The 12,386-nt window shown below is 44.6% G+C and overlaps 1 protein-coding gene across 11 annotated transcripts in view; it reads right to left on the bottom strand.

The window, feature by feature from the left end:
- Nucleotides 1-12,386, bottom strand: part of LOC133624800 (uncharacterized) — a 118,215-nt gene that overhangs the window by 19,324 nt on the left and 86,505 nt on the right. For 7 of the 11 annotated variants that reach the window (XR_009818117.1, XR_009818116.1, XR_009818118.1 and 4 more), the window contains 3 exons: nucleotides 10,951-11,111; nucleotides 4,433-4,675; nucleotides 2,974-3,089 (listed from right to left, as the gene is read on the bottom strand). Coding sequence is in view for 1 of the 11 variants with exons in the window: in XM_061989158.1 (XP_061845142.1) it covers nucleotides 11,104-11,111 (8 nt within the window). In the remaining 10 variants the exon portion in view is untranslated. Of the gene's footprint in view, nucleotides 1-2,973; nucleotides 3,090-4,432; nucleotides 4,676-10,943; nucleotides 11,112-12,386 lie in introns of those variants that run through there. The other 4 variants (XR_009818120.1, XR_009818123.1, XR_009818119.1 and 1 more) reach the window with 3 other exon arrangements.

The following is a 12,386-nucleotide window of genomic DNA, read 5'->3' as shown; positions in this document are numbered from 1 at the left end:
TCCCTCCAGTCTCCTGAAAAACTTTTGAAAGGCCACTAAGTGCCTCTCCATACCTTCAGGCAACTAAATTAAGTCTGTGGAGACTTAGATTTGATGTCACTTTCCTTCCTCCTGTGCCTGTGGTACTCCCTGAAAGGCTGGTAGCCAAGGATCAGCACTGGATTGACTGGTGTTAAGGCCAGGAAAGCTATCTCAGCTGCTGGCAGAACACAGGAAATCCCAAGAGGATGAAAGAGCTCCTGCTTGTTTGTGCTGTACCTTCTAACTTTCTAGAGTAATTTGTCTCTATTTCATTTAATGCAATAGCTTTTCTGTCAGCCTTCTGCTTATACATTTTAGGCCAAGTAGTCTAACATTAAAGGTACCCCACATACACTTTGCTTGTGGATGTTGGTCTGCCTTTCTGAATTTTCCTCATTTCTCATGCTTTATCAATTCCAAGCTTAAATAAAAACAAAGCCCAGATATCAAGAACGGTGTAGTGACTAAGGTGGAGGCTGTGAAAAGGAATAGAGAGTCAAGACTCTATAAATGGAATCAGGGCAGTGTGGCTGGAGGCTGATTAATGAGCTTACACACTTGTCTTCACTATAAACAGCAGGTAGAGAAGCAGAGCTAGTAGACACACAGAAAGGTTGGAGTTGGAAGGGACCTCTAAAGATCATCTAGTCCAATGCCCCTGCTCAAGCAGGTCTGCCTAAATCAGGGTTGCTCCCTTTGAACAAGTCAGGTGGGCAATCAGGCAGTAGCACCATGCATGAACTGCCAGGAAGTCTGCCAGCAGGGCAAGGAGGTTCACCACCACCAGCAGTCCTCAAAGCAGGATAGTATTTTATCAAATGTGGACATCCATTTCCCAGTTTTGGAAGGGTGCATCAAGAAAATCTGTTCATATCCTGCAGCAATCAGGTCCTGGAGGAGACAGGATGGCCACCTGTCTTGGAAGAAAATGCCTGTCAAAATCATTAGGTGCCTATCCTGCAAGCTCCTCTGGGTCAAACAAGCACAAGTAACACAAGCGAACTCGAAGGAAGTTCCCCCACACAGCTGAGTTCTCCAGGCTTCAGCCAATGAAATCAAAGAGAAAGTGGACTGGAGTAGAAGGACCTTGTGTCGGTTGAAGGACTAATGATGATGGAAAACACTGAACAACTTTTGAGCAGCTGTCCTGTAGTATTCAACAGGATCCTAGCATTGCCCATTGCTAAGCATAAATGTGCAAGTGAGGCATCTGAAGTCCTATTTATTTCTGGTTTAAAAACAGAAAAATCCAAGCAAACAAAATATCTCAAGGAATTTTGTGTTCTTTATTCATTGTGTCCTGGTCCCTGAGCCTGGGGATTATATTCAGCTCTCATTTTCAATCTTTTCTCCATTGCTACAGAAGGAAAAAGTATGCTTTTTAATATTACACTGTAATGAGAACTGAAATTTCCTCCTTGTTCTGTTTTAGAACCCATGCCACTGAGGAAAGCTCAGAGTATTGTTGATTTGTGAGAAAATGGAGAATAGGGAAAACTGGAATTGCAGAGGTGGATAATCATGAACAAACTCAATGCAGACTCCTTTTTCTTAAATAACTTAGCCAAGAATGAATTATTATTAAAACAAGATACAAATTTTAAACAGTGACAAAAGCTGTATAAATCAATCTATTCAGAGTCTTTGAAGAAAAAGACTGGGTTATTCAAACACAGCATGCTCTGTGAGTAGCTCCAGCCCACTCCAGTTTGATTTTCTCCATTTAAACACAGAAGAAGTTTCCATTGCTTGTAGCCACCAGCAATTAGACATCAGGGTGGCCTTCCAATACAGCAAATGCCCATGCTTTTGAAAAGAAAAGAAAACACACTCCAGGAAACATTTACAGGAGATGGCTTCATGACAGACCTGCATGTGGTTGTACCCAGGCTCGGTCACTGGGATGACTAGAGCAGGAATACTTCAGCTGCTGTGCTTGCTCTAGATCACTATCAAGTAATGAAACACTCTCTGAAGTTTGCAGTACGAAAAACACACATGAAAAAAAAACTGTGAAAAGCTGTGTTTCATGTAACACATTTCTCATAAGGCAGTGACACATATGCCCAGAAAACAGTCACAGGCATAGTTTTGGCTGCTGCCAAGCACCAGGGCCCTGCAGAGAGTAGTTAAGGATCACCTCACACTTGAGCCGATAACAAGGGGATATTCACAATCCTACTCAACATATCCCCAAATAGACAAGTATCACAAGAAATTCTGTTCTTTCTGCTGTACTTTGGCCACAGCACCCAGTCTCTTGCACCACAGCTGACAAACTGGGTCAGGGTAATCTCCAGCAATCCAGCTAAGCTACCTTTCTGCCTGCTCTGCATTTTTTGCAGCAGTGCAGAGCAGATGCAATGAGGGTCAGGATCTGGGCTCCCACATGCATAGTTTTAAAGATTATTATGCAGCATAAGCTACTATGAAGAAGAAAAAAACGCTAAGTCCAGAACCTAAGTTATTTCTCTGACCCTGAATGCTTTAAAACATAATATTTTATTTGGCCAGTTATAGAAAACATGTGGGAAAGCCTTCATTTTTTGAGGAGGTTTGTCCTGCTCCACAAAAAGAAAAGAAAAATAACTAAACTTTTATTCTGCCTCTCTCTACTATATACATCCTTGCACCCACACAAGCTGGTCTCACATGAATTTTAAGTTTTGAATATATCTGATAACTGTATTTACTCTGTAGAAATACCAACAAGGTCTTAATCAAAGATTAACATCATGACCTACAGGGTGGGGGCAAACAGGAAAGCATCCCCATGAAAAGTTGATACTCCAAGCAAAATAGGAAGGTTCAAGATGATCAGTTATTAACAAAGACATGAAGAGCGGCAAGTTCATGACAAACTTGAATGGCAAAAAACATTCACTTGAGTCCTATTGTGTTTAGCAGCAAAAGAAACAAAATTGTTTAGTGCTAGAATCTTAGAGCCCTTACCTGAGTGCAAGGGTGAGGGACTAGCTTAAAGCATCATTTCTGGGTGAAAAACCTTTGTTTCCAAAGTTCCAGCTTCAATGCTGATCTAACATCAGGCCCCAGATATGGTCTTTTCCCTGACAGGAAAAAACAATTATACATTTAAGGTCTAGAAACCCTGCACAAGCTAATGAGCTCAAGCAGCATTTGCACAGGAGTTCAAGGGTGAAAGACATTCTATCACAGCAAGACAGTTGCTTGCAAACCTGTTTGCTGTTTTCCCCATCCTATCAGCTGTTATTTCTGTAGCCAACTTGCTCTAAAATCTTTCTTACGGATATAGCACAAAATGAAGAGCTCTCTTCCAAGCATAGCTAGAAGAGCTTTAAGCTCCCACAGCCAGGCAGAGTGCAAGCCTGCAGCAGCAACACGAGGTGAGGCTCAGACTCAGGCCCTTCCCTGCAGGAAGGCTGATGCTGTGCCAGTGCAGACAAAGGGTACAAGCACATTTTCACCCCACTGGCATACCTACAGGGATGGTTATTTCCAGCTGAGGGACAGCATCAAGCAGCAGGAGGAGGTACCTTCCCATCCTTTTCATCTAGTCTAAATATCTTGAAGTGAGCAGAGGGTTATGATGGTTGAGAAAGTGGTAACTAATGCCCCATTGCCTTCATCAGGGCTAAATCCTTTAGCTATTTTCCCTCCTCAACGGAGCTACCACATGAACTATCACTCATCTCTTCCTTTCCCTGTTAACTGACCAGCAGGCCCAACCTCTCTTTGTCTATAAGGGTACAAGCTCACTGTTTTAAGACACCTGTGCTCTGCAGTCAGCAAAGCAATTGCCATTCTTAGTGGTTTTACTAATCAAGCACTCAGTAATGCCCCCTGAGCTCAGTGCCTGTGCCCCAGCTGTGGGCTCCCTGCCTTTTGCAGCTGGCACTTGGCACAGTGGCTGTGTGTGACTCAGGCAAGCAGGAGCCTTTGGCGATGCCTTCCCCTGATTTATATCTGCAAGCCATTCTTTGTGTTCAGACCCTATTGTTGGTGTGCCAGATACACTGTAAAAATCTGGAGTTAATAAACTCCACTTTTAAATCAGCTCTTTCTAGGGCACAGCCTTGCAGTACTGGCAGTGCTTGCTCCTGCCCCATCAGCAAGCATGGCTGCTGATGCATTTCACTTTGGAAAAAACCCTGTAATCTTGTACATAAACAACCCTGGGGAAAGCCCAGGCTCACAGTGTCTAGTAGCATGCTTCCCTCTTGCTCCACCTCCTTCTCCCTTTTGGTGGGGAGTTTAGAGCCTGTAGTCCTGCAGCCCTACCCCTAATTGTGAGAAAATCCTCCTGGCATCTGCAAGTTGGGCTTCTCCTGAGAAAAGAGGGAATTTTAAAAAAGAAAAACAAGAAAGACAAAAGATGGATATGACCAGATGTCACAAACCCTGCAATCCAGGGGAATCTGAAAAATGTTACCTTAGCTCTAGTAAGAAATGTTACAGTCCTGGACAGCATCTTCCTGCAGTAAAGCAAGTCCCTCTGGGAAAGCTGTACAGCCAATGCTGGATCTGGCCCCTGTGAGGAAACTCGTCCTGGAGCATCTCATTTTGTGCTGTCCTAAATACGTTTCAGATCTGGCCTTTAACCTCTATGGTTAACCTCCTCTGGCCTCACTTCTGCAACTGCAAGATGGAGCCATTCTTCTTTTCCTTGCCTTTCCTGCAAGAAAGCAAAAGGAAAGGTGAGCTTTGCTTTCCAGTCACATTTTGTAAACCCATAGAAGACAGAAAGAGGTTTTAAGGGGATGGAGCTATATTGGGGGTAACTCCGCTCTACCTGGCACTTGCCTGTCTCCTTTCTGTTGCACAGCCATGCACTTGTGGCCCCACTGGTGACACCATGCTGTCTTTTTTGCAGGGCTTGCTCCTATAAGCCCTCAGAGCTGTCAGGACTTTCCTTGCAACATCATTGGGCTTACTGTAGTTCTGCTGTGGTTCAGAACCAGTTGTGTTGGAAACTGCTCAAGGAAAGGCTGTTATTTTGGAAAGCAGTGCATTCATTTATGGAGCTGTGTAAGCAACAGAACCATCTCTGTCACCTGGGATACACTCTGCTAAACAGCTGCTGCATCTTTCTCCAGAACTGGTGACATTTTATAGTGGGTAAAGTGACTCATGTGTTACACTGCAGACTTTTTTCCATGCCAGATTTGTGGCTCATTTGTGGATTATTAGCCAAAAAGGGTGGAAGCAACTTTCATCTCTCAACATCCCCAAGGGACAGGTATGCTTCAGAGCTGGCTACATTTCAGCAGAATGATTCATTTACTCTAAGTCATATTGTCAGCTTGTATAAACTGGATCAACATCAATGGAGCTGTACCAGTTTACATCAGCCCAAGAACAGGGCTCCATATTTTCACGGCTTGGAGCTCAGTCCTGGAAGGTTTTGAGCAGCCCCTTAATGGTGCAGTCTGGATGTCTCTGTAGGCACTGAGCCATACCAGGGAGGAGTGGAATTTGGGGAGGCTGGTTTGCTTTGCATTATTCTGGAAAACAAATGCGACACTACTAATCACAGTGAATGACAACATGAGTACTAGAGAAAACATTTAGCAAGCAGAATAAAACACTTTAGGATTGGAATTGGGAGCTGGGACTGGAGGAGAGGCCCAACAAGCCCCCTGCTGCAGGCAGGCAGGGGAGCAGGATTGGACCATGATGCTCATCACCTCCATGGGACAGGCACAGGTTATCAACAGCATTTCATAGAATCATAGAATGGTAGGGTTGGAAGTGACCTTTAGAGATTATCTAGTCCAACCCCCCTGCCAAAGCAGGTCAATCTAGATCAGGTTGCACAGGAACATGTCCAGGCAGGTCTTGAAGACCTCCAAGGAGCGAGACTCCACAACCTCCTTGGGCATACCAAGAAATGAAAAGATTAAAGCACTTCCATTCAGGTGCCCAAGACAAAATGAGCAAACGTTGGCTGGCCATATGTGACTGTAATACTTCAGCACTGGTTCTGCACACATATTGGATGCTCGAGGTGAAGGGATGTCTGCAGCCCCCACCCTGCTCATGTCATACTAATTAAGGTTAACGATGGCTTACAGCCATTCTCTTTCCCCAGACCTCTGTGGAAGATTTACTCCTGCGCAAATCCCTCTTCCAAAGACTCGCTGACAAACATCTCAGACCCAAGGTACAGGCGTTAAGAAGCTTGGAAACCAATGTGAGAATTAGGCAGAGTAATAGAGCAAGATGCTGTATGTTAAATATTGTGGTTGTCTACAGAACATTCACCCAGAGATAGCAGCACTCTTTGCAAAACAGGGTTAAGCAGCAGTAATCTCATTTTACACAAGGAGAACGTGAGCCACAGAGATTAAAGGCTGCCACCATTAAAATGAAAACAAAACCTGCAAATACCATAGGCACCTTAAGCAAGGTCTTGGCAGAATTTGTGTACCTTGGTTGAAAACTGCAATCTGGCAGCTCTGTACTCCTGTTCAGCTGCTGCCTAGCCATGGAGGTGTCTGAACTTGTCTGTTGCCTTCTGTTTCGGCTGTCAGACTCTGTAGGCAGCTGTTAACCTGCTCCCAAACGTGTCCAGAGCTGCTCCAGTCTAAACATCTTCACTCCAGCTCACACTTGAGTGCTGCCAGGGTCTGTCATGGCTGCCTCAGGCCTGGGAACTGCACTAGGAGCATACTGTGACACAGCTTGCATGTGAAACATGGTGCTAACTGCTATCACCCCCCAAGAAATGCCTTTTTCTGCAGCAGCATAAGAGTCAAGCTCTCCCTGGGAGCACCTGACTCCACGTGCTGCCCCAGGTAGCTCCCATCCTGCATGCTACCTACCCTATAAGGCACTAGGAGCTCCCCAACAGCCCGCCCAGTCGCCTCAAGGGAGGAAGACAGAGCGAGTCCCAAGATACGGCAAGAGGGAGAAGACACAGAAGCCTGCACTGTGGTGGGGAAGGCACTCAGTGAGGAATTGTCTGCCCCCAGGCAGTTCTCCTGCAGGGAGCCAGGCCTTGCCCTTTGCCCCGGGCACATAGCAGCAGCCTTGGCACCTAGTGGGGAGTGCCTGGCCTTCAGCAGCTATGAGGCCTTTCTTGGATCGAGGCCGAAGCATTCTCCAGCAGACCACACAGCACAGCAGAGCCTTCAGATACCTTAAAACCCTCCTCAGCAGCGAGTATATAAAACAAGAACCACATTGTCCTCCTTCCCAGATGCTTTATGGTGTTGCAGTGTCTTTGATGACGGCAGTAGCCATTGTCCAGACACCTTCATACCTCATGAGGATGCCGGAGCAACACAGGCTGGGATTGGCTGTGCCTTTTGCCATTTTTTTCAGCTTAACTGAGGCTTGAGGCAGAGCTTTGTTTCAGAAATCACATGGCCAGTTCCCTTCCTCTCATCCCGTTCTGGGAACAAGGTAGTTTCAGACAAATAACAAAACACAAAAAGTGACTGTGGTAAACAAGTCCTGGACCACAGTTTCCTCCACAGTAATACTCTGCAGTTTTCTCAAACACAGTCAACAGCCTGGACTACAGCTTATTTACCCACTTCTAAAATTCTTAGTCTGACAACTAACTATGCATTAATCACTGTCAGACTGCGATCTTTTGTTTCTGCTCCTCTGCAGGCATCTGTCAGAATCACAAAAGATTAATTATGGCACCAGCCTGCATGTAGAAATACAGACCCTCTGCAGACAGGCTCTTCATCAGATGCTTTATGGCCCTTTCAGCAAACTGCAGCCGACATCTGCAGAAAAATTCACCTGTTCATCCACTCTTTTATTCCTCCCTCATATTTCTAGCTCTGGGGGTGAATCTCTGCTGCCTCTAGACCAGGCATCAGTCCTTTTTCAGCCTCACAAGCAACACAAAAATAGAGGACCACCACAACCCTTCCCTGCAGCACTGGGCCATTTCAGGCACCCTAGTTCTCTCTTCATTATCCATATTGAGAAGGAGCCTCCTCTCTCCTTCATATACACTTTTGTACAGTTCAAGCTCTTCCAGTCACACAGCCCTCTAGAGCATGCAGTACTGAGAAGCACAAAACATCATGGACAAAGCTAAGCCATCCTCCATCCAAAGCCTGTGGGGGATGTTGAACAAACCCAGGGCAGTCTCTGGGAGGCATCCAAGCTTCACCATGGCAGATGATGGATGCAGCTGCATCATTTCTTCGAAAGAGCCCTGACAGATTGAAATATGCTTTTCCTTTGCATCCTGGAGTCTGGAACCAGCTGGCTGCAAAAAACTGACACTGCCAAAAGACAGAGTGACACTGAGGTCTGTTTGCATGTGGTAGCTGTGTTTATGCACACTGGTGCAGCATGAAATGCCTCTGGAGCAGATGCAGTTTGAGTCACAGTAAAGCTGTTTCCCACAACACAGGCACAGCTGTTGCCAAAGGAGAAAGGAAATAAGCTGTATCCATCTAAAGGCTCTAAAGTGAGAATAGATAAGAATTTATAAGTTTTTACTTAAGTGCAACTACTTCCATCAACAGAAATGCCAGACTTGCATGCTAAAGCCTCCTCCGCAGCAGCAGCCAAGAAAGTCTGTTCAACCACCCTTTACTGCTGAGCACTGCCTGAGGAAGCCTCTTTTCTTCCTCCCATGAATGTTTCTGTGGATGCTTAAGCAGCCCTTCATAAAAAGCAATTGGAAAGGTGAATGAGTTCACTGGGATAGAGGGAGGAATCAGGAGAGAGTATCTTTCTGACTGACTGGGGCCATTTCTCTAGATGCTGGGATCATACAAGTCTTCTCTCCATTCAACATGCCTCAGGTGCCATAGTTGCTTCAGTTCTTGTTCCCCTCTCTAATAGTAAAGGTTGGAGAAGCAGGAATAGACAAAACCAAGCAGTGAACAAAATCAAGTATTTGTATATGGCACAGTACTTTTATTCCAATGCCCTTTGAGCATATGGGCTCATTTACAGAAGCAAAATGCTTGGCAAAGTCACAGCAATATAATCATATTGCCACTGCTATAACAGACGTGGAAAGTGTAACCCAATATAAGAGTATCTTTTCCCAGTAGAAGATTTAGCTTATGCCTCCTCTCCAGAAACAAATCCAAAGCAGGAGGAGTTCTTGATCCCAAAACTGGAATTGTCTGAGTGTTACACTGCTCAAGATTGAAATGTTCAATCTATACTAAGAAATTGCCTCCTGCAAAGAAACTCCTGAAGTTCCTATAATCCCAGCATTGTGGTGGATTCCCACATGTGCTGGCCTTCAAACACTGCTCCAGCCAGAGCTTCCCAGCCTGCTGTGCTGCCCATAAACCTCCGAGAAAGCAGCTGAGTCTTCTTTGAGCTTTAACTTCTCATATATTTATGAATTTGAATTGACTTGACTGGTTCCAGCTGCCAGCTGACACTGTGGTAAGGACAGAGCTAAACCAACCCACACTTCTCCCTCCCCACTGGCAAGTCTATTTGTGGCTCTGTGCTGTGCTGGAAATAAACTGCTTTTCTTGGAGAGAACCACTGGCATGCGCTGGGCTCTCTACAGGAGGGCACAGCAGCCTCAAAGAGATGCATTTTAACTCAGATTTCAAAGTCCTCACCAAGAGCTTTTAGAGGATTGGACATGCTCATGAGAGTGGTGGTGAGGGGGGAAAGAAGAGGGAGGTAAAAAATGTCTCCCCTCCCTGTGCTTGGAAAGGAGTTCTTCAGGGTCTGCCTGCTCCCTTCCATTACATTTCTGCTTGTAGCTGGAAGATCCCAGCCTCACAAGTGCAGTTGCTGAGTATACTTTAAATGACTCATTAATGTTTGCATACATAAGCCAGATGCTTTCTTTTAAAATAAACAAACAAACAGAAACCTCTAACACCCTCTGAGAGAGGAAACATTTTTCCTACAGTGAAGGCCAGAGTAGTTGCTTATGAAGAACAGTAGAAAAAGACTCCCTCTACTCCCAAAAACCCTCCCTTCCTCCATCCTCTCCCTGCCACATAGGTCATCAGGCTTTGGAGTGGAGCAGAGGTACTGAGAAACATCCCAGCTGCTTATTTTCTCATGCAGCACCTAGTGGAAGGGGATTTCAGAGGACAACAGCTGAACAGAGCTGATGGGACCCTGCATTAATACAGCTCTTTGATAGGTGTTCATCAGAGCATCTGCTCAGCTGAAAGAGGCAGTACCTGAAGTCACCACAGAGTTTCTGTCAGTAATTTATGGCTGAGGCTTCCTAAGGTACTCAGCTGCTTTTCTAATTTTTGTCCCAAACCTTTTTTCTTCCAATATTTCACTGGGAAATTAATCACTGTGATTTCCCAGTCCTGTCAGTCTTCAACTTTTCTATGCTGTTCCTATGTTATTTATATCAAGAAAATAGCAGTGCTATACAAAGGATACCTGAGATAAACAGGAGATGAACAGAAATGGGCCATGACAGAGTTTGGAGTAAAAAAAATGCAGGGAAGGTGCTACCATCAAGAATCAGTCTCTCTGTGTTTGCTCCACAAGCTTTAGTCTCATACATCCGTTCCCACATGCAAAGGAAAAGCCCACTGCTCCACGTACACACAGCATCGTTCCTGGTGGGAACTGTTCCTACATGCTGAACTGATTCTACATCAGCAATCACCATAAAATTTTAAATACAAAATGTGAAGTGTATATTCCTTTTATGTCTTGTGCAAAGGCATCAGCTATTGAAAGTGAGAGGGATTCAGGCGAGTGCTCCATGAGATGTGACCAGAATATGTTCCTTCTGAAGTCCTCTAATCAGAAGTAGTAATGTATTCCCTCTTTTCCCTTAAGACTTGGAAATCACATTTTACTGCCTGTCACAGGACTGTCAGGATCAGCATTTCAAGTAGCAATTCAGCCTTTATCAACATTCAACAGCATTGTAAGTCAGGAATAATTAATGTAATATTAACACAGAGTTATCAAGAAAGGTAAGACTGTAAGTGTTCAACATCAGATTCATTTACTATTTACCGCCATAATGTGATCAGCAGGAAGTCATTTAACACAGATGTTAGCTTCAGGGGGATGTCTCAGGGCAGTTAAGAGCAGGTCAGAGGTGTGCCCCTCTCTGCAGCTACCATCCTCTTTACTGCATTCCTTGGAGGGGCATCTTGGAAAGTCGCTTCATGTAGCTGTGTCAAAACAAAACCCAAGGAAATATTTCTATAAAAGCCACAAACACTTTGCCAGGCTATATATCAGACTTACATAGAACTACACTGTGCAGATAGACAGATCATACGTACAGTAGATACAGAAATGACAGATGAGAATATACAGGACTTATGGGTAAGAGTCTATAGAGATGTATTTTTGTATTTATACACACATACATATGTGAAAGGATAAATAAAATCAAATTCATGCATCCATTCAGCATAACAGGGCAGCACATTGTGACTTTTACAGAAACTTGACTATCACTGGGTACATCAGAGTGTAATGTGCACTGTGCTATAGCAATATACATATAGATATGTATAAAAATAGATAAACTGATATAAACTCAGTCCAAGGTTTTGCCTCAGAGTAAGACAGCTAAGCAACTTTTCTTAACATCTGGAAAGGATTTACTGTCTTTCAGAACAACTATGTATCAGTTCAGAAGTTTTGAGGCCTATTCCTGCATCTCTGTTACCTTTATCATCAGTACAGCCAAAAGGAAAAGGATCCTGGCTGAGGGGATTGGTTGAGCAGAGTTGCAGTAAATGTCTAGTGGGATTTTCAAACATACCAAGACTGCTACATTACGCTGACACTAACAGGAGTGAGGTCCCCAGGCATTCTGGAAAATCCCTGTAGGTACTTAAGTCTCACTTGTAACAACATGACACATAGAGCACTTGGAGCCAGGATCCCACTGAATTTCAGTGGAACTGGGACACCTGAATCCAGTAAGCTCCAGCAAAGCCCTGCACCAGCAAGCACTCACAGTGCTGCAGGACTGAAGCACATGCCCTGGGTTATATTGCTGTAGCCTTGTTGCACCCATTGAGCTCACTCTTCCCTTAGCTGCCACGATTGCTCTGAAACCAGGGTGCAAAGAACAAGGAACAATGCATGTGCCTATAGAAGCAGCAAACCTTTGCTCAGTAAGATAAGCCCCAAAGGCTAGATTCTGCATCATCAACAGAGCTGATGTAAGCAGCATGCAGGGGAGTAGGTGAAGGATCAGGACTGACTCAGGACAGAAGACATCTCTCCGATGAACATCTCTTAGATGATAGTGTAACAGCCTGAAGCACTGAATGAGCATCTACTATCCTATGCATATCTATATCTCTATACACATACACACACAAACACACTAGAAGGCATTTAACTATAATCTCCTGGCTACATATGGGACTTAAACTGTCAAACACATCTTGAATGAACACCATATCTGTCTTTAAAAGAAAGGGCAG

This window comes from Colius striatus, chromosome 2, assembly GCF_028858725.1.
Source record: "Colius striatus isolate bColStr4 chromosome 2, bColStr4.1.hap1, whole genome shotgun sequence".
NCBI lineage: Eukaryota > Metazoa > Chordata > Aves > Coliiformes > Coliidae > Colius > Colius striatus.
This window is presented reverse-complemented; position numbering and strand designations above follow the sequence as displayed.